Below are 20,886 nucleotides of genomic sequence, written 5' to 3'. Positions count from 1 at the left end.
CATTGTGAATCTGAACCATTTCTTTTATTTTTATTCTCAGGTATAAAAAAAGTACTACCTCCAGCACCAGAAAAAACTAAGGTATGGGAGTTTAATTTATTGGAGAGTCTGTAGCTAGATTATTTAATCAATTAAATAATCACTTCTTACTTAATCAACTCATTGATTAAATAAGCTTTTATTTGCCATCTTCGCTATATGGAAGCAAGGTAGAACAGTGGAGAGTTCAGAGTCTGGAGTTAAGAAAATTCAATTTCCTGAGTTCAAATCTGGCCTCGGACACTTGCTAGCTGTTTTGATCCTGTTTGCCTCAGTTTCCTCATATGTAAAATAAGTTGGAGAAGGAAATAGCAAATCAGTTCTAGTTATCTTGGCCAGGAAACCCCAAAGGTCATCACACAGAGGGGTACACAAAATCAGTTGCTGACTGAAACAGTTTCAGACTGAAATAACAACAAATGGGCCAGGTATTATACTAGACAGTACAGATACAAATGCAAAGAATTAAATGATTCTACTCACAAAGCCTTTACATTCTAGTGGAGGGAGACAATGAAAAAAAATCTATGTACATCATAAATATAAAGCTTATATCCATGGACATATATGTACCTAGTAGTTCAATGTAAGGTACCGTGAAAGACGGGCTTTATGAGGAAGATGGTGTTGGAAATGCGTCCTGAAAGAAGGGGGTCTCTATATGGTAGGGAATGAAGAAATGCATTGTAGGTATGGAAAGGCCTTCCATTGAAAAAACACATAGCTGAAAGATGGAATGGAGGGAACAGAGAGAAGAGCAATTTAGCTAGGTTGCAAAGGGAGGGAGAGAGACTAATATCCATTGATGCTAGACAATTAGGTTAGGGCAAAATTGGTTGCTGACTTTTGAATGTTAAACTGAAGAGATTATGTTTTGTCCTAAAATAATAAAAAGCTACTGGAGGTCGTTGAACAGTGGGTTCCCATGGTCAGATCTGCACTTAAGTGAAATGACGTTGGCAGAATTGTGTTGAATGAGTAGGAGTAAAGAAAAAATTGATCCAGGGAGCTCTTGCAATAATCTAGAGAAAAGGTGTTGAGGGTCTTAACTGAAGTGGTAGACGTGTTAGTAAAGAGAAGGAGCCAGATGGAAAGGATGTTATGAAGTTGTAAAGGTAGAAATTATAAGATTTGGCAACTGATTGAATATGTGTGATAAGAGAGAATGAATAATTGAGTATAAAGCCAGGATTACAGATCTGAGAAACTGCAAGGATGCTGGTATCTTCTACAAAAACAGGGATGTTTAGAAGAGGAAGATTTAGAGGGAAAGATCAGTTTTAAATATATGGAGTTTGGGACATTGAAATATCTAATAGGCAATTGATGATATAGGACTAATACTGTGGATTGTAAAAAAGACTGGGTCTGGGAGTCATTTACATAGAAATGATAATTAAACCCACGGGAGGTGATGAGGTTACCAAGAAAGAATATAAAAGAGAAGAGGTCCTAGCCTAGAACATTGAGGAACACTCACAGTTAGGAGTCACCAAGTGAATGATGAGCTAGCAAAGGAGACCGAGAAAGAGAGATCAGACAGATAAAAAAGGAAGACTGGGAGAAAAGAGTGGTATGAGAAACCAGAGAAGAAAGAATATCCAGAAGAGGATGGCAATAGTACCAAATGAATTGGATTAATTGAGAAGAATTAGGATTTGAAGAAGACCATCTTCTTAGCAGTTCAGGGATCACTGAGAACTTTGGAGAGAACAGTTTCATTTGAATGGTGAGATCAGATGTGAGATTGTAAAGGGGCGAGCAGTGAATGAGAAGATGAAGATATGGGGATAGCAAAAATAGACATTCTTAAGGGACTTGAGAGATAAAGGATGATAGCTTGAGGTAAGATCTAGTGAAAATTTAGAACACGGGAGACTTGGTCATGTTTGAATGCAATAAGGAAGGAGCTAGTTGAAAGAGAGAGAGACAGAAGATGGAAGAGAAGGAAGATGATTGAAAATTCAGTTTGCTGGAGAAAGTGGGAAAGGATAGTTTCAAAGGCACATGTAGAAAGGGGTTGACCTTAGTAAGTTGGAAAAGGACTTTGTAACAGTCATTGTTAAAGTTTGGGGAAAAGGAGAAGAGAGTTAGAAGAGGAAAATGAATGAAGAGGAAACTCATCAAATAGTGTGTGGTTTTTCAGCAAAGAAAGCAACAAGCTCATCCACTGAGGCTTTGGCTGGGAGACTTCAAGAGGGAAGAGAAGATTTGGAATAGCTGCTGTGGAGAAAGAGATAAGGAGTGAGATAGCTGATTGAAATTGGATTAGCATATTATGTTATCAAGATTTCAGATGTTTTCCTTAGAATCACTGTTTTATGGAAGGAGAGCTGTCAGTGAGTAAATAGATATGACTATATCTTCTCCTTTATAATAATATTTTAAAGCTATAATTCAAGATTTAAGCCATAATTCAAGATGTTTATTCTTTATTCTGTCTGATTTTTCTGTATGCATCGTTTTTTGTCATCTTCCTCTGTTTTCTGGGTATATATTCTTCCATGGCTTCAGAGACATCATATTCCTTTGGTTCTCCTGCCTGTCTAACTGCTCCTTCATTCCATTGCTGGTTCCTTGTCCTCTTCCTTCTTGGATTAGGTATGTCTTTCTCAAAGTTCTGTTTTCAGTGCTGGCTCTTATATTTTGTCTCTTGACAATCAATAACTGAATTCAGCCATCAACTCTATATGTTTCTCCTGAATCTATATTCTAGCTTGCCCTTTTCTAATTTCAAAAGCTATGTCTTAAATTGCCAACAGTACCTCTCTTTGTGGACGTCTTGCTGGTATCTCAAACCTGACATGCCTCAGATTAGACTTATCTTTCCATCTACTTTTGACTTCACTTTTTCTATGAAATGGTGCCATCATTCAGCTTCTTTTTCCCTTTTGAAACCTTGGTATTCTCTTTAATAGCCATCTCCCAATATGGGTTGAAATATCTCTTGATGAAGTTGTTTCTACTTACTTTCCCCCTACAAGTCTGGAACATTTATCATTTCAGACAAAAAACAGGTCTAATGATGGAAGGATTGAAGCTGTCAAAACTTTCTTCTCGCCTTGGGCAGACGAGATTTTTATCTCCTTTTTTTTTCCTTTAAAGCGAAGACCTCCGCCTCCTCTTCCGCCTGAAGAAGATAAAAATGAAGAAATAGTTGTAGCAATGTATGATTTCCAAGCAACAGAAACACACGATCTCAGACTAGAGAGAGGCCAAGAATATATTATACTGGAAAAAAATGATGTTCATTGGTGGAGAGCAAGAGATAAGTATGGGTAAATAGACTTTCTGTACATTATGTTCCTTTTGGGGAATGATGTGTGAAAATGGATAGGATGTGTCTCCAAAATAATGAGATATTTCTGAAATCACAAGTTACTTCAGTTATATAGCTATATAGCTATATTTGTGGTGTGGTTATATTAAATCAGATCTACCTCATTCATCCTTTTAAAGAAGTATAATTTGTGACTTCTTTTCCAAAGAAGCAGGCTGAGGGAAGAGGAAGGGAAAGGGAAAAAGCATTTATATAGTACTTGGGTTCCAGGCACTCTGCTAAGTGCTTTCAAATATTAAGGGAGAATTGAAGCTTAGATTTTTCACATTAAGCTCTTTTCATTCCCTTCAATTTCATAATTTAACATTTTCTCATTCATTTAAAATTTGGATAGTCATAGTTGAGACTAATGAGGAGTTAAAATAATGAAAGCTATAACATATGGCTTTCCAGCAGAATTCAGTCATTAGCAGCCTCCCAACTCAGTGATGCTTAGTGGTCCTCCTGTATTTTACTGGTGTCAGAAAAAAATCAGAAGAGTGTCAGGAGAGAGTTTTTTCTCTTTTGTTAATACCCAATGTTTACTTCTAGGAGTGAAGGATACATTCCAAGCAACTATGTTACAGGGAAGAAATTGAGCAACTTAGATCAATATGAGTAAGTAAATATTTTTATGATCAAGAAAAATAGATGATCTCCTTTTCTCTGTCTTTCTTTCTATTTCTTCCTTTCCTTTTTCTCCCTTTCCTTGTCTTTCTCCTTTTTTTCTCTTCTCCCTCAATCTCTCCTACTGTCTTTCCCTCTCCCTCTCTCTTCCTTTTTGTTTCTTTTTCTCCCCTATCTCTTCTCTTTTCTCCCTCTCCCTCCCTCTCTTCTTCCTCTTTCTCTATCTCTTCCTCTTTTTTTTTCTCCTCCCTCTCCTAGCTGCCCTAACTACTTGTGTAATCCTTGGCAAATTAGTCTTTCTGAACCTCAGTTTCCTTGTCTGTACAATGAGATTTGGATAAACTAAGAGGTCTCCTACTCTAACTCTGTGATCGTAAGGTCATCTGGCTCTCCATCAAAATAGGAATTTGATTTAAGGCCCCTCCCTTGTGGCTCATTTAGTTCTAGGCGAGATTTTTAGATAATATATGTCTGCAGTCTTGTGTCATGACTCAATAAATTTTTGTAAGCAAAAATTGGTCATTTGATGATGCCTTACATGCCCTGCATCTACACATGACTCACTGAACTTGCTATTTGTAAAATTTGGTGCCAGGAACTCTCTGTGGCTGGCCAAAAAGTGGAGATGTCATTCATTCATCCACAACATTTGACTCCAAATGAGAAGCTGAAGGAAGGGGAAACAATGGATCTTTGGTCTGGACAGAAAAAGAGCTTTTCTCTGCCCTCTGGTTCCATGTCCCAGCATGCTGTTCTCGAAGGGAATCTTATGTAGAAAGCCAGACAACAGCCTTATTTGCCAGTTCTGTTGATCTCTAGGTCTCACCTTATTCTGCTTCCAATATACTTAGGTCTAAAAGTAGCCTGTTCTTTGAGCATTTGATGGACAAGAGCCGTACTCCTTTTTAGCATAAATCTTGGAAAGACCCTGGGAAGCAGAATGGGTTTAATGGTTACTCTTTGCCCCACGTGGTGGTCTCTGAGGACCCTGGGTTTATCAGCGGGGGAAATCAAAGGCCAGCAGAAGGGTACCAGGCTGAGGTGATGCTCTTTTACCTTCCTTGCCTCTTCTCTTAACATCATTTCCTTCCTTCTTGACTCAGCACAAGTGCTACTGATATATACAAAAGCTCTCTTGATCCTTATTCCTTCCCTTTCCCTCAGCACCTGTTATTGTCCTTTTTCTCTAAAAACTTTTAATAGCTTCCTTTCTCATTTTACCCATTCTGCCCCTCCCTGCCCCAAAGAATAGTGGGACTCTAAGACAATGGGCCATTTTTTCTTTTTCTTTCTATCTCTAATATTTAACATGCTCCCTTACAATTCCTGGTATTGAGGATGTAGAGTTGGAAAATCCTCTAATTCATTTTTTTCCCATTCCCCTACCTCTTCCCATCTAGAAGAAAACCAAGATATACTACTGGGTTGTGCTTATTTAAGGGATTAATACTAAATATGAACTGAATTGGGTGGGGCTATTGACATAAGATATGCTGATAGTGGGAGAATGGGGCAAGAGGAAGGAACCTGGGGAATCTATAGGTTTTAGGGTGATTTAATGGGCAGTGTCAGTGAAGAAGGCAAAGTTCATCTTCATCTGCCTTCTACTTCCTTTGTCTCCCTTCTTTTTCCTTTTTTACACTTTCTTCCAGTATATAGTGTCTTCATGTTGCCCCCAACTACCTAATACAATGCTTTGCCCATTGCTTGCATCTATTTAGAATAGAGTTAAAAGGGGTTTTAAACTTTTTTGTGTACTTTGGACCCCTTAGGCAGCCTGGTGAAGCTGCCAAATAATTTTTCAAAATGCACAAAATGAAATATATAAGATTATATTATTATATCTGAGTATAATTAAATATATTAATAATTTAAGTACAATGAAATATATTAATTATATTTAAATACAGTTACCAAAATTTAACAAAAACCAAGTTTCAGGACATAATCCTGAACTAGATGGAGTGGAATTGAAAATACCAGCATGGTAATTCCTCACATCTTTTCTCTCCTAGGATAGGTCCGGGGCCTTGAAACTTTTCTCTTTCATTCTTTCCCCTCTCCAAGGAAAAACTTGGAAAGGAAAGAAAAACTTAATTCTCCTGAATTTTTGTTAGGAGATTGAGTCATGTGGTAATCTAGTTCACTTTAAACTGTTTATGCTGGTCTACTTCTTTGCAAATTCATATCAACTCGGAAGATACCAGTTGTGTTCAAATGAGGTGCTCACATTTTATTTAAGAGAAGGAATATGACTAGGATATTCAGGATTATTGGGAACCCACATAAGTTACGTACTCATTTTGGAAACTAGTGTTCTGATTTTTGAGGGACACTGCAGATTGTGCCAACTGAGTGGTGCTGGGTATTCTTTGGGGCAGTGATTCAGAACTGAGTAAGCCACTGGTTCTTCTCCTTCTCCCTCTCCCTTTGGTGAGACTTTTGGATTCCCAAGAAGAATTTGAGGTGAACATCCTAGTTTGTAAGTGAGGATGCAGAGACTCCCCTAAATCTTGAATTTTTGAGGGAGGAACTTCCCAGAAAAAGAGTATAGGGAATAAAGCACATATGTACCTCAGTGAGATCTCGGAGATGTGTATAGATTTTTTACTATTTTGGTGACAGATCATTGCTTGACATAGTGCTTATATCCAAGGATATTTTTATTTTAACAGGAAATTTCTAAAATTTTAAGCCAAAGGAACGATTCTCTGATGTTAGAATTCTAGGCAGGGTGGTAGTTGAGACATATGGAGAGTTGATTTGCTTTTAGCATCACTATTCATGTCATCCCAGTATATAAGCAACTTTGAACTCAGGATGCATAAGGCTGGCATTAATAGAGTGGGTTCATGGGATATACATGACCCTCTATCCTTTGTGGGATATGTTGTTATTGAAGGAGGTGTTGTCAAAGAGAGATCATGATCTTGGTGGAGCTTGGAGATTTGGCACAGGACTTATTTCAACAAGTAGAGGGTTGTCCTTCCAAGAATAACTTGACATGGTCCAAAGACTGACTTCTGAGACTTCCTACTATTGCTCTCAAAGGCTGTACAACATACTTCTTACCTGGAACCGATTTAGTCTCAAATTCTGTGATATTAGCGGGACCTTCAGGGCTTAGAAAGATGTCTGACAACAGTCAGAGGAACTGGAATCTAATTCTAATTCTAATGAAATCTGGACCAATATCAAGAGCAACAATTTTAACAAGATAGTAACAGAATCCTTTTTATCTCTTTGTTCTTTTCTAAACTTTTTCTGTGCGTTATCTGTGGGGTTTTTTGTTTGTTTATTTTGTTATTATTTCCACAGTTGTAATTTATTATTCTTTTGTTTCTGTTTTTTGATCATATATAAGACTCATAGCCTTGGTGCCATCTTCTGATGGCACTTATCATTTGTGATAAGTGATTCCACTTATCATTTTAATTTTAAGAAGAAGAAATTTTAAGTCTTTTGCTGGAGCTTTTCCTTTAGTGATATGGGAAATAATGGAAGAGTTGGAATGATTGGGAAAAATGACAAGGGAAGGAAGAGAAGAGTATCTTAATCAATAAGAAGACAGTGGACAGTATCATATGGATCAAGTAGATTTTTTTTTTTCTGAGACAATTGGGGTTAAGTGAGTTAACCCCAAGGTTAGTTGTTATTGAAGCTATTTTCATCTCACTAATTATCCAAGGAAGTGTTAAGTGTCTGAGATCAGATTTGAACTCAGGTCCTCCTGACTTTAGCTAGTGGCCCCTCAAATAGAATTTTTGCAGCCCAGTGATTTGTGACAGCACAAGATAGTTGATATTCATAACAATGATGTTGAAAGGAGAGGAATTTTGTAATCACAGTGAAACTATTGGCTTTTCCCAGATTATTTCTCATCCAAGTCTGCTTTTATAGGCAGCTATTCTGATACTGTGGACAAGCTATAGGCAAGAGCCTGGTAAGAGGTGAATGGGAAAGGTAATGGAGTACATTGATCTGGGTGAGAGCCAGTACTGGGCTGTGTCCTCCAGAAATCCTCCACTCCAAAAAAATTTTTTTAAAGAATCTCCTACTTTCTTGAATAATGAAAGACTTTTAATCCTGAATAGTATTAGTGTCACGGTATCTAAATTCAGGTTTCTGAATGGGGTGGAGTATATTTGATTGGGGCTTAAAAAATAGAAACTTCAACCTTTTTTTCATTTCTCTTTTTTTTTTCCAGGTGGTATTGCCGAAATATGAATAGGAGTAAGGCGGAGCAACTCCTTAAAAGTGAAGTAAGTGACTGTGTTATCTCAGAACAGAGATACAGTAAATGTTTGTACCGTAGACGCTAAGGAGGTACATGCTGATGTTACTTGTTATCATCTTTTCCCTCCTGCTTAATAATATTTTATTTTTTCCAAGTACACGTAAAGCTAGTTTTCAGTATTCAGTTTTTTGTAAGATTTTGAGTAACAAATTTTTTTCTTCCTCTCTTCTTTCCCCTCTCTCCCCAAGACAGCAAGCAACCTGATGGAGGTTTTACATGTATAGTCATTTGTATTGTCACCTTTTTGTCCTATTTCTTTATTGCTTATTATTGCTACACATAGTTCAGTATTGAATTGAGTCACCTTTTTCTTCTTTCTTGGAACTGTAATTTTTTTTAAAATAAGTGATTTATATTCATAGTATGTGGTGCCATTTTTATACTTGTGATAATTAGTGAGGTGAAAATAGCTTCATAAAATATATATCTTAAAGGATAAATCTGCGAGTTATCTTAATGCTCTAAATTAAATGAGATAGCAAATTAAAGAGAGTCAGGGATAGATAGTTTCATTTCCACTAGCCAGCTCTGAAAAATATTTCATGGATATATTTTATGTAGTTACTTAATATATTTATATGAAATATTATTTTATTATAAAACATTTTCTTTTATTATAAAATAACATATATTTTTATAAATGTATTAAACATTTACACATAAATATTTTCTATATAAAATTTTTTCAGAGCTGGTTAGTGGAAAAAAAACTATAGCTTCCTGAATTTTTAATTTGCTATGCTGCCTCATTTAATTTAAGAATATCAGGATAACTAGTAGACTTGTCCTTTAACCATGTGTATATATGTGTTTGTGTATAAAACCTATTATTTCTAAACTCCAATTTTTAGCAACTGGAATTGAGGATATTAGACCTGATGAAGTCTAATTTTCCTTTTAGTTCTAAGTTTATATAGTCTACTGTAGCATAAACTGAATAACTAATAAAGCATAACTGAATAATATAGCATAACGTAAATAGCTGTTCATGATTTATGAATGTGGATCATTGTCTTTAGCAAAAACAGGGAAGTTTGGAAGAAGAATAGATTTTGAGGGGCATCCAGGTAGAACTGGTCAGAAGGAAGTTACTATTGCAGGACTGGATTTTAGAAGAGACTAGGGCTAGATATATAGATTTGGGAATCATTTGCTTAGAGTCTATTAAAGGGCTGAGGGCTGATAAGATCACCATGGAAATCAATGTATGATTAGAACTTTTCCTGAGAAATATGAGATTGTCACACTATCTTTAATTGTGAATAGGTAAGAATGAAATTTGCCTGTTTGTCAATATTCAATATATTTTTGCATTTGAAGATAGTAGGTTTTTATTGATAGAAGAACTTTTTCAGGTCATGATGTTCATAAAAATTCTGAGTTCTATGTTTTGATTTTTCACTAGGAATCCACTGGGGAATTTGATCTCACATAGGCAAATTATCTTAATCTCCATGGTTTTTATTTTAAGGGCGCTAGAATACTGACTTACTCTGCCTCCATTTCTCCATCCGTGGAAATAATGCTGCTTGCCATTTGTTTTCCAGAAAACTGAGGAATGTGGTTCTTACTTAAAGAGCGGCACTTGGAAAACTGCCATATGAGCATAAAACCATATTGAATTAAGATTCAGAGATTTAATTAAAAAAGAAAATCTAGGAAATGAAAATCAAATATTATAGGACAATTTTTTTTAACTAGGTATTTGCATAAATAGTCAGTACCTAAAGAAAATAAGAACAGGTTTGATTCCATGGGGATTTCCATTTGTGGGAAATGATTAGGACATTTTCTATAAATGCTTTTGTGACCTCTCACAGGTTTGATATGGAGAACAATAGGAAGAGGAGGTAGGAAGGAATGAAATAGTCCTGGGAGGAAGTAGCTTTAAATATAGGGAGGACCAATGTAGATTACAGGGACTGGGGGAAAAAAAAGTGAGTATTAATTGAAAAAATATTTTATCAGTTTCATATAAAACATCCTTTGTGTTTCAATTTTAGGATAAAGAAGGTGGTTTCATAGTGAGGGACTCCAGTCAACCAGGCATGTACACAGTCTCCCTTTATACCAAATTTGGAGGGTAAGTCAGAGTTTGTTTTAATTTCTTTTGTGGACTCCTAGATTAATAAGATTCAAACACAACTTTTTAATAAATATTTAAAAAATAATTTAGATTTTGCCTCTGAATCCAGTTTTATTATCTGAAATCATAATTCAGTAATTTGTTACTATAGCTTCTGGACAATCTAGTTGCAAAGAGTCAGCTAATGGAAGCTATGGAATCTAACCCTTTAAAATATTGTTGTTATTTTATTTATTTATTTATTTTTTTGTTTCTTTGTTTTGAAGCAATTGGGGTTAAAGTGACTTACCTAGGGTCACACAGTGTCTGAGGTCAGCTTTGAACTCAGGTCCTCCTGAATTCAGGGCCGGCACTCTATCCACTGCACCATCTAGCTGCCCCTTTTGCTGCTATTTTAAAACCAGAAAAATACACAGAAGATAAAGAATGTTTAGAGGACAAAGAAATAAGTGGGATTTTTATTTTGATTTTTAAAAAATTAACCCATATTCAAAATATGTATATGTATATCAGAAATTTTATTATTTTATAATTTGTTTTATTTGTATATTGAAATATTTTGATGACTAATAAGTTTAGAATACAATTTTAAATGGATTTTTCATAGCCATGTAATTTATTTACACTTGATAGTCTGAAAAGTAGACAAGTATTTATTTTCATATTTTAGCATATTGCTTGATGTCCCTTATTTCTGATTATCTATCATCATAATGTTGTGTGTGATACGTTTTATGGAGAAGGCCCCCTTCTGGACAACAACTTAGTTTAACATATTAAGAAAAAAAGTAATCTCTTGTATTATTGGACTTAAGACTGAAATTCATGATGAAAATTTCTCCCTCAGATCTTACATTGAAGTGTTTAAAATTTGTATTCCTTTTTGAGTCACAAAGGACTACAGATTCTCAGAGTTAGAAAGGATCTCAGAGTTCATCTAGGGCAAACCTTCTTAAACTGTGGGTTGCAACCCCATATGGACTCACGTAGCTGAACGAGGAGGTTGTGAAATTATGATTTGTTATCAGTAATGTTTGATTTGTATCTCTATCTACCCGAGGTCAGATAAAAATTTCTTGGGCAAAAAGAAGTCACAAGTAGAAAAAGTTTAAGAAGCCCTCACTTGTATTCCCTCTAAAGTATCCTTGACAACTAGGCATCCAGATTGTCCTGAAAGACATTTATTGATGGAGAATAATTTCAGGAATTGTTAATTAATTCAGTAATTAAAAAACTAACCTGAGGCTATTAATTCTTTCTTTTAATGATTACAAAAATATTTCTCATTGATTTGATATCTGTATCTATAAATTTTTCTTTTTATTAATTATTATTTTGAATTTTTCTTCCACATGAGATGACTTCATATAGTTGAAGATAGCTACCATGTCTCCATGAAGGCTTTTTTTTTTAAAGTAGTTTTAATAAACATAGTGTCATTACTTCTATTAAGTTGTTTCCTACAACTTAAGTTGATTTTTAAATTAACTCAGTTCTTTTTCGTGTGAATTTTTGTCTAGTTGTGTCTCTAAATCCTTTGATTCTTTAAACCCAAAGTAGGAGTTTACATTTATCACAATGAAAATTTGTTTGATAAAATTCTGTTAATCTTTATAACCTTTCAAAATATTTTTGGATCCCAATTCTCTCTTTCTCTGCACTAGATATCCTAACCCTAACTATTTACAAATTGGATAAACATGCCATCTTTAATCCATAGAATTGATTTTTTAAAAATGTTGAACAGGGAGTCCTTGGATACTTCATTGACATTGATCCCTCAATCATTACTTTTCTGGTTTGAATATTCAGCTAGTTTCAGATTCATTTAATACTGATTTTCCTCCATGTTTTCCACAAGAATAGTATGAGAGATTTTGTCAAGTGCCTCATTGAATTCCAGATATGAAATATCCAGGAATATTTTTAAAATACAAAAAAAAAATGAGGTTAATTGGGCATGACCTATTCATAAGTAGCCCAGCTTAAGTCCTAGCGATTACTATTTGTACTCTCCATTTACATATATTTCTGGATGTCTGGCAGTCAAGTGAGAGGTGACTTGGCATTCTATGTGGACTTAATACAATTTGGACCTTTTAGGACCAGGATCTAAAGGATTTTTGAAGGACTCTCAGTATGTATTCAAATTATAGCAAGATAATAGTTTATTTGTAATTATTCCAAATCCTTGTCCAAGTCCAAGAGCCAAGTCTTCTCTGAGAAGTATATTAAACTTTTTTATGAGCTATTTCAAGAATAAGTTATAAAATTTGTAAGTCAGTAGTGGTGAAGATTAATTCTTTTTTAAAAATCTTATTTTAGGGAAGGTTCATCAGGATTTAGACACTATCATATAAAGGAAACAACAACATCTCCAAAGAAGTATTATCTTGCCGAAAAACATGCATTTAATTCGATCCCTGAAATTATTGAATACCATAAGCACAATGCAGCAGGTAAAGTTATCTGACTTTAAAAAATGGTGTTCTATTTAATATAATTGATGACATGATCTAGTTTTAGGGTTAATCTTTCAGAAAATACAATTTTGTAATTTAATGTAAAGTAGGATTATAATTTATTTAAATTATTTTGAACTTTGAAAATAACTTTTATATAGAATAGTTGTCATTTTGCATAGTATATATGTGCCTCTAACATATTTGAAACTAGGAAATGCTATTGAACCTTTGCAAAAACTGACCTGATGTATTAGGACAGTGAATTATCCTAATATCTTCTTTCTTTAATTTAACATCCTATCTTATGTTATTCATTATTTAATTAGTAGAATTACTCAGATTTTCCTTTATAATTCTTTAGTTCAGTCTTCTTTAAAAGATATGAATTGGTTATAATTAACAAGCGCATTTATATACATTCAGTTCAGATGCTAAAATTCTTTGCTAAGGAGTAATCAGTCAATATTTCCTGACTTAGGTCCCTAGAAGAATAGAAAAAATTTAGCTGCCATTATTTATTGGTTGAGGAAGTCCTTTCTCTATGGATAGTACAAAGGCAAGTGTTAATTAACCTTGTTCAAATCAAGTCCTATTTCACTCCCACTATGGAAAAGGTTAATTTGGACAGAAGGAAAGAAATATGGAAAAGTGATGCACTGAAAATGGGACCAGAAATAAAAATTAATGGTAGTCTTCCCTCTTCCAGTGCCAAAAGATAATTTAAATCCGCCGAACTTAGTTATTTTGATCATATCCATTATTCGGAAAGACCTTGTTACTGTCAGAAAAGGATATGCTTTGATCACTAGAAATGATATCAAAGAGGATGCATTTCATCTGCTTTGTCATTGTATCCTAAGGACTTTTGGGCCTTTCCATCTGCTTGTCATCATAAATTTCTTCATGTGTTATCTTCTTCTATTAGATTGTGAATTCTTTAAGAGCAGGGATTTAGCTATTTATTTTTCCAGGGTTCAGAGCAGTGCTGGTACATAATAAGAGTTTAATACATTTTTTTCTCACAGATGGAGAATTCTTATTCCATTATAATTGGTTATTTTAATATCTAAATCAATTTAAATTCTAAGGAAATAAAATTGCATTAATTAGATGAGAATCTTCAATCCATAAGAATAAAAAGACATTTCTAATGCATAAATTATAATATGCAAATTCACAAGGATATACATATGATATAACAAATTGTTGGGCATCCTGGCACAGTATAGGACCCAACTTTTAAACTGTGGATTATGAACCCAGATAGGGTCTCATAATTAAATGTGGGGGTCAAAAATTATGATTTATTATCAGCAAATATTTGATTTGTATACCTATTTTATGTATTTATATATAGATATCTATTTATAGATATCTGTATATATAGATAGATATCTATCTATATATATAGAGATTAAATATATATGTATAGATATATAATAAATATCTATATATAGATATTTACATGACCCAAGGTCGTGTGAAAATTTCTTTAGGTGAAAAGGGGTTGTGAGCAGGAAAAGTTTAAAGAAGCCTTGTTATAGAAGGAGAATTGGAAAGATTTGCCTGCTAATTAGGGATAAGGGAGAATGTGGAATTGAGGACAACACTAAGGTTAGAAACCAATAAGACTAGAAGAGTCACAATCACTTCGACAGATAAGAGGGGAGAATTTTGGAGGAAAGATAATGAGTTCTGTTTTAGACATGTTATCTTTATGTGACATTTTAATATACCATATACCTGGGAAGGCAAGAGGCAAATTGTGAAAGATTTTGAAAGCCAAGCAGTGATGTTTGTATTTTAAGAAGCCCTGGCTAGGATACCACTAGGATAATTATCCCTTCCACATCACAACTTTCCCCCTCGTGGTTTCCATATATCATGGGTCGGCATAAGAAATTAAATAAGAATTTGTGGGGAGTTTTGTGGAAGCCGCAGACAACATAGAGCTTATGACCAAATACTTAACTCAAATTTTACAATAAGATACTGTAAACAACTCACAAAAGAAAAAAATCCAGGCTTCTCTGGTACGAAGAGAGGTCCAGAAATTTTTATGCGGATTTTCCAGATTGTGAGGGCATTTTGCCCCAACCCCATTGATGTGGAAGGGATCATTATATTTGGTTGAATGATGGGGTTTCTATCTCTTTGTGCTTGCTAAGTACTTAGGGGCCCCTGATCTTAGAATCTGGACTAGTTCCAGGGTCTGTCAGATCAGTCACATCAGTCGATTTGAAGGGTACAAGTTACAGGTGTCTGAAGGCTTAGGTGCCAGTGTTTCCATGGCAGGCTGAGCTGTGAAGATGTATAAAGTTGACCTGAACTTGGGTATCTCCTCCCATGGCTAGCAAAATACTCAGTACACAGTGCTCACTTAATAGATGTTGAATTGAACTTTAAATTCAACACTTTATTTGCCCTTAATATTTGAAAATTTTAACATTTCTTATTGGGATTTCATATGAGGAGTTATATGGATTGTATCTTTTCTATCTGAATAAACCATTGAGATGAAATATCATTCCACCTCACCCCTATTTGAAGCTATTTTGTTGCTATTTGTGATTTGCAGCTGATGGCATAATAACATACAGAAATATCTGAAATGTAACTTCTCATCCTTGATCCTTTATTTCTGCTTTGTTTTGGAGGGGGTATTTTTTTTGTGAGAGTGCTTTTTCTCTTTTCTATTTAACCTTCATATCAATTTCATTAGGTTTATCCATCCCAAACAAAATTATTCATTTTGTTGCAGGAGGGAGGTTAAAATATCTGACATTTATTTAAATTACTTCCATTCTAGGTAACAGATATTCATTATATATCAAAGCAATCATCTTTTTAACGAAAAATATATCAGGAAATGTAATGTATACTAGCAATATTTCTTAAGCAATATGTCTAATTCTCATTTTCTCAAGTAAAAAATCTATCTGAAAAGGTTATTGTGTCCCAATCCTTGTTAACAGTAAGTGTTGTGTTCTCTTTTAGGACAGTATTAGCAAGCAGCCTGCCTGTAGGATTTAGAGCTCTCTCTCCCAAAACCGACTGACCAACCAAACAGTTTAATAAGTGATTTTATTCACTTAAGGTGAATAAAAATGTGAGATTCTATTATAAACTCCTTGAGTTTGGAGATAAAATTGCTATGAAATAGAATATATAAGATGTATTCTGCCTAGCCCTAGAATATTGATCTCATTTAAAGACAAAATAGTTAAATGCAGAGAAATTGTGACTTGATTAGCCAACTAGTTATGGCTCGAACCCGAACTTTTATTTATTAATTTTGGTGAAGCAATTGGGGTTACATAACTTGCCCAGGGTCACATAGATAAAAAATGTCAAATGTCTGAGGCTGAACTCAGATCCTCCTTCCTCCCAAGTGAGTGCTCCATCCATTGCTCCACCTAGCTACCTCAAAACTGAACTTTTGATTTTATGTAGCATTATTCTGGATTATCTCTCAGCAAGTGAATAAATGAAAGAATGGAATAGATGAATTTATAGTGATAATGTAAAATAACAAAGAATGTTAGTAACAGATGTTCTATTTTAATATTTTTTTCATCTTAAGGGCTTGTCACCAGGCTGCGGTACCCAGTAAGTGCTAAAGGGAAGAATGCACCAACGACTGCAGGGTTCAGCTATGGTAATATTTCTCGTAATGATGGGCTGATTATCACAGGACAAATTCAAGGTGTAAAAAATTCTAAATTCTCAAAATTTGAGCCAGAAATTTAAAATCTTAATAAATATAGAGCAAGAGCTTTAAAAACATTTCTTACCTATATCTATGAATTATTTACCAAAATGAATTTAATTTAAGATATGACTTTGCTTGTTTCATATTTTACAGTAAAATAGAAAATTATTTTCTTTCAGAATATTAAATGCTAGCATTATATTAGACTCTATAAATAATGCGATACATTCTCGTTGTTATATTGTTTACTTATATATATGAGGAAAAAGTTACTGATTAAGTTAATCAATTGAATTAGAAGCTCCTTGAGGGTAGGGATTATCATTTTTTGTCCATGCGTCCTTAGCACCTAACTAAGAACCTCATACACATTCATTGATTGTTTAGTTGTGATTGTCTCCAAATGACCCATAGACTCATTGTCCGTGGGGTTTTCTTGGCAGAGATGCTGGAACAGTTTGCCATTTCCTTCTCCAGCTCATTTTACAGATGAGGAAACTGAGGCATACAGGACTAAGTGACTTGCCTGGGGTTACTAATGTCTGAGGCTAAACTTTACCTCAAAGCTTCCTGACTCCCAGCCCAGTGCTCACTGTATATAGTGGGGAATGCAGTTTTATTCTATTTGACAAAATTAGCAGCTGTTTTGTTCTTTCTGAAAGTATTTATGTTCTCTCAGAGTTCAGCAAGAAGGCAAGTGCTCAGCTTGGAATGAGGAAGATCTGAGTTTAAATCTTGCCTAAAACACTAGCTTGCTATATGACCCTGCCTGAGCTCTCAGTCTGTTTCTTCCTCTATAAAATGGCAGGGTTGGACCCCCATAGTTCCTAAAATTCCTTCTAGCTTGAAATCTATAATTCTCTGATTCCATTTTGCCAATAGTAATGTTATACTATGGATCTTAAATTTCAATACCATCTTTCTTACAGAAAAATGGGAGATCAACCCCTCAGAACTGACCTTTATGAGGGAATTGGGAAGTGGACTTTTTGGAGTAGTCAGGCTTGGCAAATGGCGAGCCCAGTACAAGGTGGCAATCAAAGCTATCCGAGAAGGTGCGATGTGTGAGGAAGACTTCATTGAAGAAGCCAAAGTGATGATGTGAGTCTTGGGCTTTTCTTTTGGCTGTGCTGCGTGTGTGCATCGGCTGGGGCAGAAGGATTTCCATGCAATAATTTTTTTTTGATTTCTGCCCTTCCAGGAAGCTAACTCACCCCAAATTAGTTCAGCTTTACGGTGTGTGCACCCAGCAAAGACCCATTTACATCGTCACGGAGTTCATGGAATGTGGTTGTCTTCTGAATTTTCTCCGACAAAGACATGGTCATTTCAGTAGAGATGTTCTGCTGAGCATGTGTCAGGATGTGTGTGAAGGAATGGAATACCTGGAGAGGAACAGCTTCATCCACAGAGATCTGGTAATCTTTTGTTGGCTTTTCAGCCAAGCTTTTTGGTGAAGAGTATCCATGAGCTTTGATGGGTGGTCATTAGCCAACACTCACAGCACTCATTGCTCAGTTTATCCTCAAAACCCTTGCAGCTTACAATTTAGGATTCAGAATTAGTAGTGAAACTAAAAGGTTACTATTTCTACAAGTTCTCCCTAATTGCTTGGGAACAATTCATTACAAAGAGTTGCAGTGGTGTGGTTTTTTGAAACACTTGAAAAATTTTTTGATTCTGAATTCAAAATATACCAATAAAGTAGGCATCTCTTTACATTTAGTAGAACAGAATAAGAAGATTGTGTTGCTTTTACTTTCCAAGTACAAAATTAATTTGAACATTAACTTTGAAAGATCCCTGACTTGTCTTTTTAGTGATTCTTACTTTCAATTTTATTAATCTCTCCTTTGATTTTCAGAATTTCTAATTTGGTATTTAATTGAGAGTTTTAATTTTTTTTCCAGCTTTTTAAGTTGCAAATTCAATTCATTGATCTCCTCTCTTTCTCTATTTTATTCAAGTAAGCATTTAGAGATATAAAATTTCCCATAAGATGCTTTGGCTGCACCCTGTAAATTTTGGTCTATTGTCTCATTATTGCCATTCTCTTAGACAAAATTATTGATTGTTTCTATGATTTGTTGTTTGACCCATTCTTTTTACCCCAATAATAGCTTTTTATTTTCAGATTCATTCATTCTTTAGGATTAGATTTTTTCATTTTTAATTGGTTTTTAGTCTGCATCATGATCTGAAAAGGATGCATTTAATAGTTCTGCCTTTCTGCATTTGATTGTGAGGTTTTTAATGCCCTAATATATGGTCTGTTTTTATGTAGGTACCCTTTTGAATGATTCTTTCTGGTCTGGATTTTTTCTTTTGTGCATTTTTAAAATGGTAGAATAAACCTCTTTTTTTTCCTTTCCCTCTTCTTTCTACTTCTTTCCAACTAAAAAATCAGATCAAATCAAAAACCTTTGCAACTGGAGGCAGCTAGATGACGCAGTGGATAGAGCACCAGTCCTGAAGTCAGGAGCATCTGATTTCAAATCTGACCTCAGACACTTAACACTTCCTAGCTGTATGACCTTGGGCAAGTCATTTAATCCCAATTGCCTCAGCAAAAAGCAAAAAAAAAAAAAAAAAAGCCTTTGCAACAAATAGGCATAGTGAAGCAAGACAAATTTCCACACTGGCCATATCTAAAAATCAACATGAGTAGTGTGCTTTATCTTTTGAAATTATGATTAGTCATTGAATTCATCAGAGTTCCTAAGTCTTTCAAGGCATTGATGTCTTAATAGCCTAACTTGATGTAATCATTCCTTCTCTTCTGTTTTCTATCTTTGTTTTTAAGTCTTATTTACCAAGTCTTTGGAAACAAATTTCTCTGAGTTCTGACTCAGAGCTAGAAGAGAATTAAAGAAGTTCTGTTTGATGTTTTTTTCCCTGTTGAGTCTTCTGAAATTCAAAGAGGACTCTCTTTCTCCTAAAAATTCTCAGATGAGGTTTCACTCTTTTTTTTAGGAATTTGTGGATTGCCTATGGCCCAGATAATACTCAGTGCCTCTCAGGCAATCACTGAAACACATACTACTGCCCCACTGTTTCATGGTCACTCTTCTCCCTTCCTATGTTTCTATCTTGAATGATCTCAAACTTTTTTTGGGTCATGACAATTTGCTGGAGCTTATGGGCACTTTCTCAGGTTAGTGTTTTTAAATGCAAACATACCCAGAATTACAAAGAAAGCAACCATATTGACAAAAGAATGTAATTTTTCCCCCCATCCAAGTTCATGGACTCCCTGAAATTTCTTCCTGAATCCATTGGGGATCCTTGAATGCCAGATTAAGAATCCATGCCCTCTCTCTCTCCCTCTTTTCTTCCTTTCTTCTCCTCTCCTCATTCCCTCTCTCCTATTCCTTAGCCATTACTTTACATTCTTCCTCTTATTTCTTTATTCCTTTTTAAGAGCCTCAGATCATCTTGTTCCTGCCTCTCAGAAATAGACACGGTGATCTCCAAACTAGAACTTTCTGCTTATGTTCGAACTGTCTCGCCAATCCCTGGTCCCATTTTGGAGATTGATGTCAGTTTCCTCTGGATCCACAATCAAGTTAAATGAAGCACATCTGGTTGTTATCATGTTTAATCTTTTGAACTAAGTTCATAAATGAATGAAAAACAAAGAAGTATATGCTTTCAAATCAAAGCTGTCTAGACAGGGAGTAATTTAGTAACAGAAAGAACTTTCCTTCTTGGTACCATTTATAGAGATAAAGGAAAAAAAGCCATTCTGCTTGTCAAACATTGATTGAATACCTACTGTGCAGGGCACTCTGATAGGCACTGATAAAGGTATTTGACAAAGCAAAATAACAATAAATTGTAGCCTCAGTTTATGAATTGGCTAGTTTTCTTGAATTGCTTTTCTTTTTCTTTATGATTATTTTATCTCTAGGAATGGCTTGATGAGTAGGGCAGATAGGGTGGGCATATATACAGGAATGAATGTGATATAAGGAAAAAAGATAGCAATAAAAATCCAAAAAGAAAAGAAACATGGCTGAGTCTACATCCTCAGAGACCATACAATATTTCTGAAGAAGAGAAAACTTGAGGCAATGATATTTATCTATAGATATTTGAAAGATTGCCATGGTAAAGAGAGTTTAGACCTGTTTTTCTTGGATCTGGAGGTTAGAATTGGGAAAAATGGGTGCAAGTTCTAAGAGAGATGTTAGGTTTACTATCATAAGAAATGAACAAGAATTAGAGCTACCTAAAAGTAGTTTGGGCTGTCTTACAAGATAGAGTTCTCACTCACTCAAAGTGGCCAAGATTACTTGATTCCTTGGCATATACAAAGGGAGGTATATTGTAGAGAGGATT

General features: G+C 34.8%; 1 protein-coding gene across 1 annotated transcript in view; it reads left to right on the top strand.

The window, feature by feature from the left end:
• Positions 1-20,886, top strand: part of TEC (tec protein tyrosine kinase) — a 104,735-nt gene that overhangs the window by 76,291 nt on the left and 7,558 nt on the right. The window contains exons 7-15 of the mRNA XM_051967481.1: positions 41-81; positions 3,145-3,317; positions 3,911-3,976; positions 8,193-8,247; positions 10,286-10,365; positions 12,694-12,827; positions 16,417-16,491; positions 17,475-17,646; positions 17,747-17,963. Coding sequence (XP_051823441.1) covers positions 41-81; positions 3,145-3,317; positions 3,911-3,976; positions 8,193-8,247; positions 10,286-10,365; positions 12,694-12,827; positions 16,417-16,491; positions 17,475-17,646; positions 17,747-17,963 — 1,013 coding nt within the window. The remainder of the gene's footprint in view (positions 1-40; positions 82-3,144; positions 3,318-3,910; positions 3,977-8,192; positions 8,248-10,285; positions 10,366-12,693; positions 12,828-16,416; positions 16,492-17,474; positions 17,647-17,746; positions 17,964-20,886) is intronic.

This window comes from Antechinus flavipes, chromosome 6 (assembly GCF_016432865.1).
Source record: "Antechinus flavipes isolate AdamAnt ecotype Samford, QLD, Australia chromosome 6, AdamAnt_v2, whole genome shotgun sequence".
In the NCBI taxonomy this organism is placed as follows: domain Eukaryota; kingdom Metazoa; phylum Chordata; class Mammalia; order Dasyuromorphia; family Dasyuridae; genus Antechinus; species Antechinus flavipes.
The sequence above is the reverse complement of the archived record's forward strand: the minus strand, read 5'-3'. Positions and strand labels throughout refer to the sequence as shown.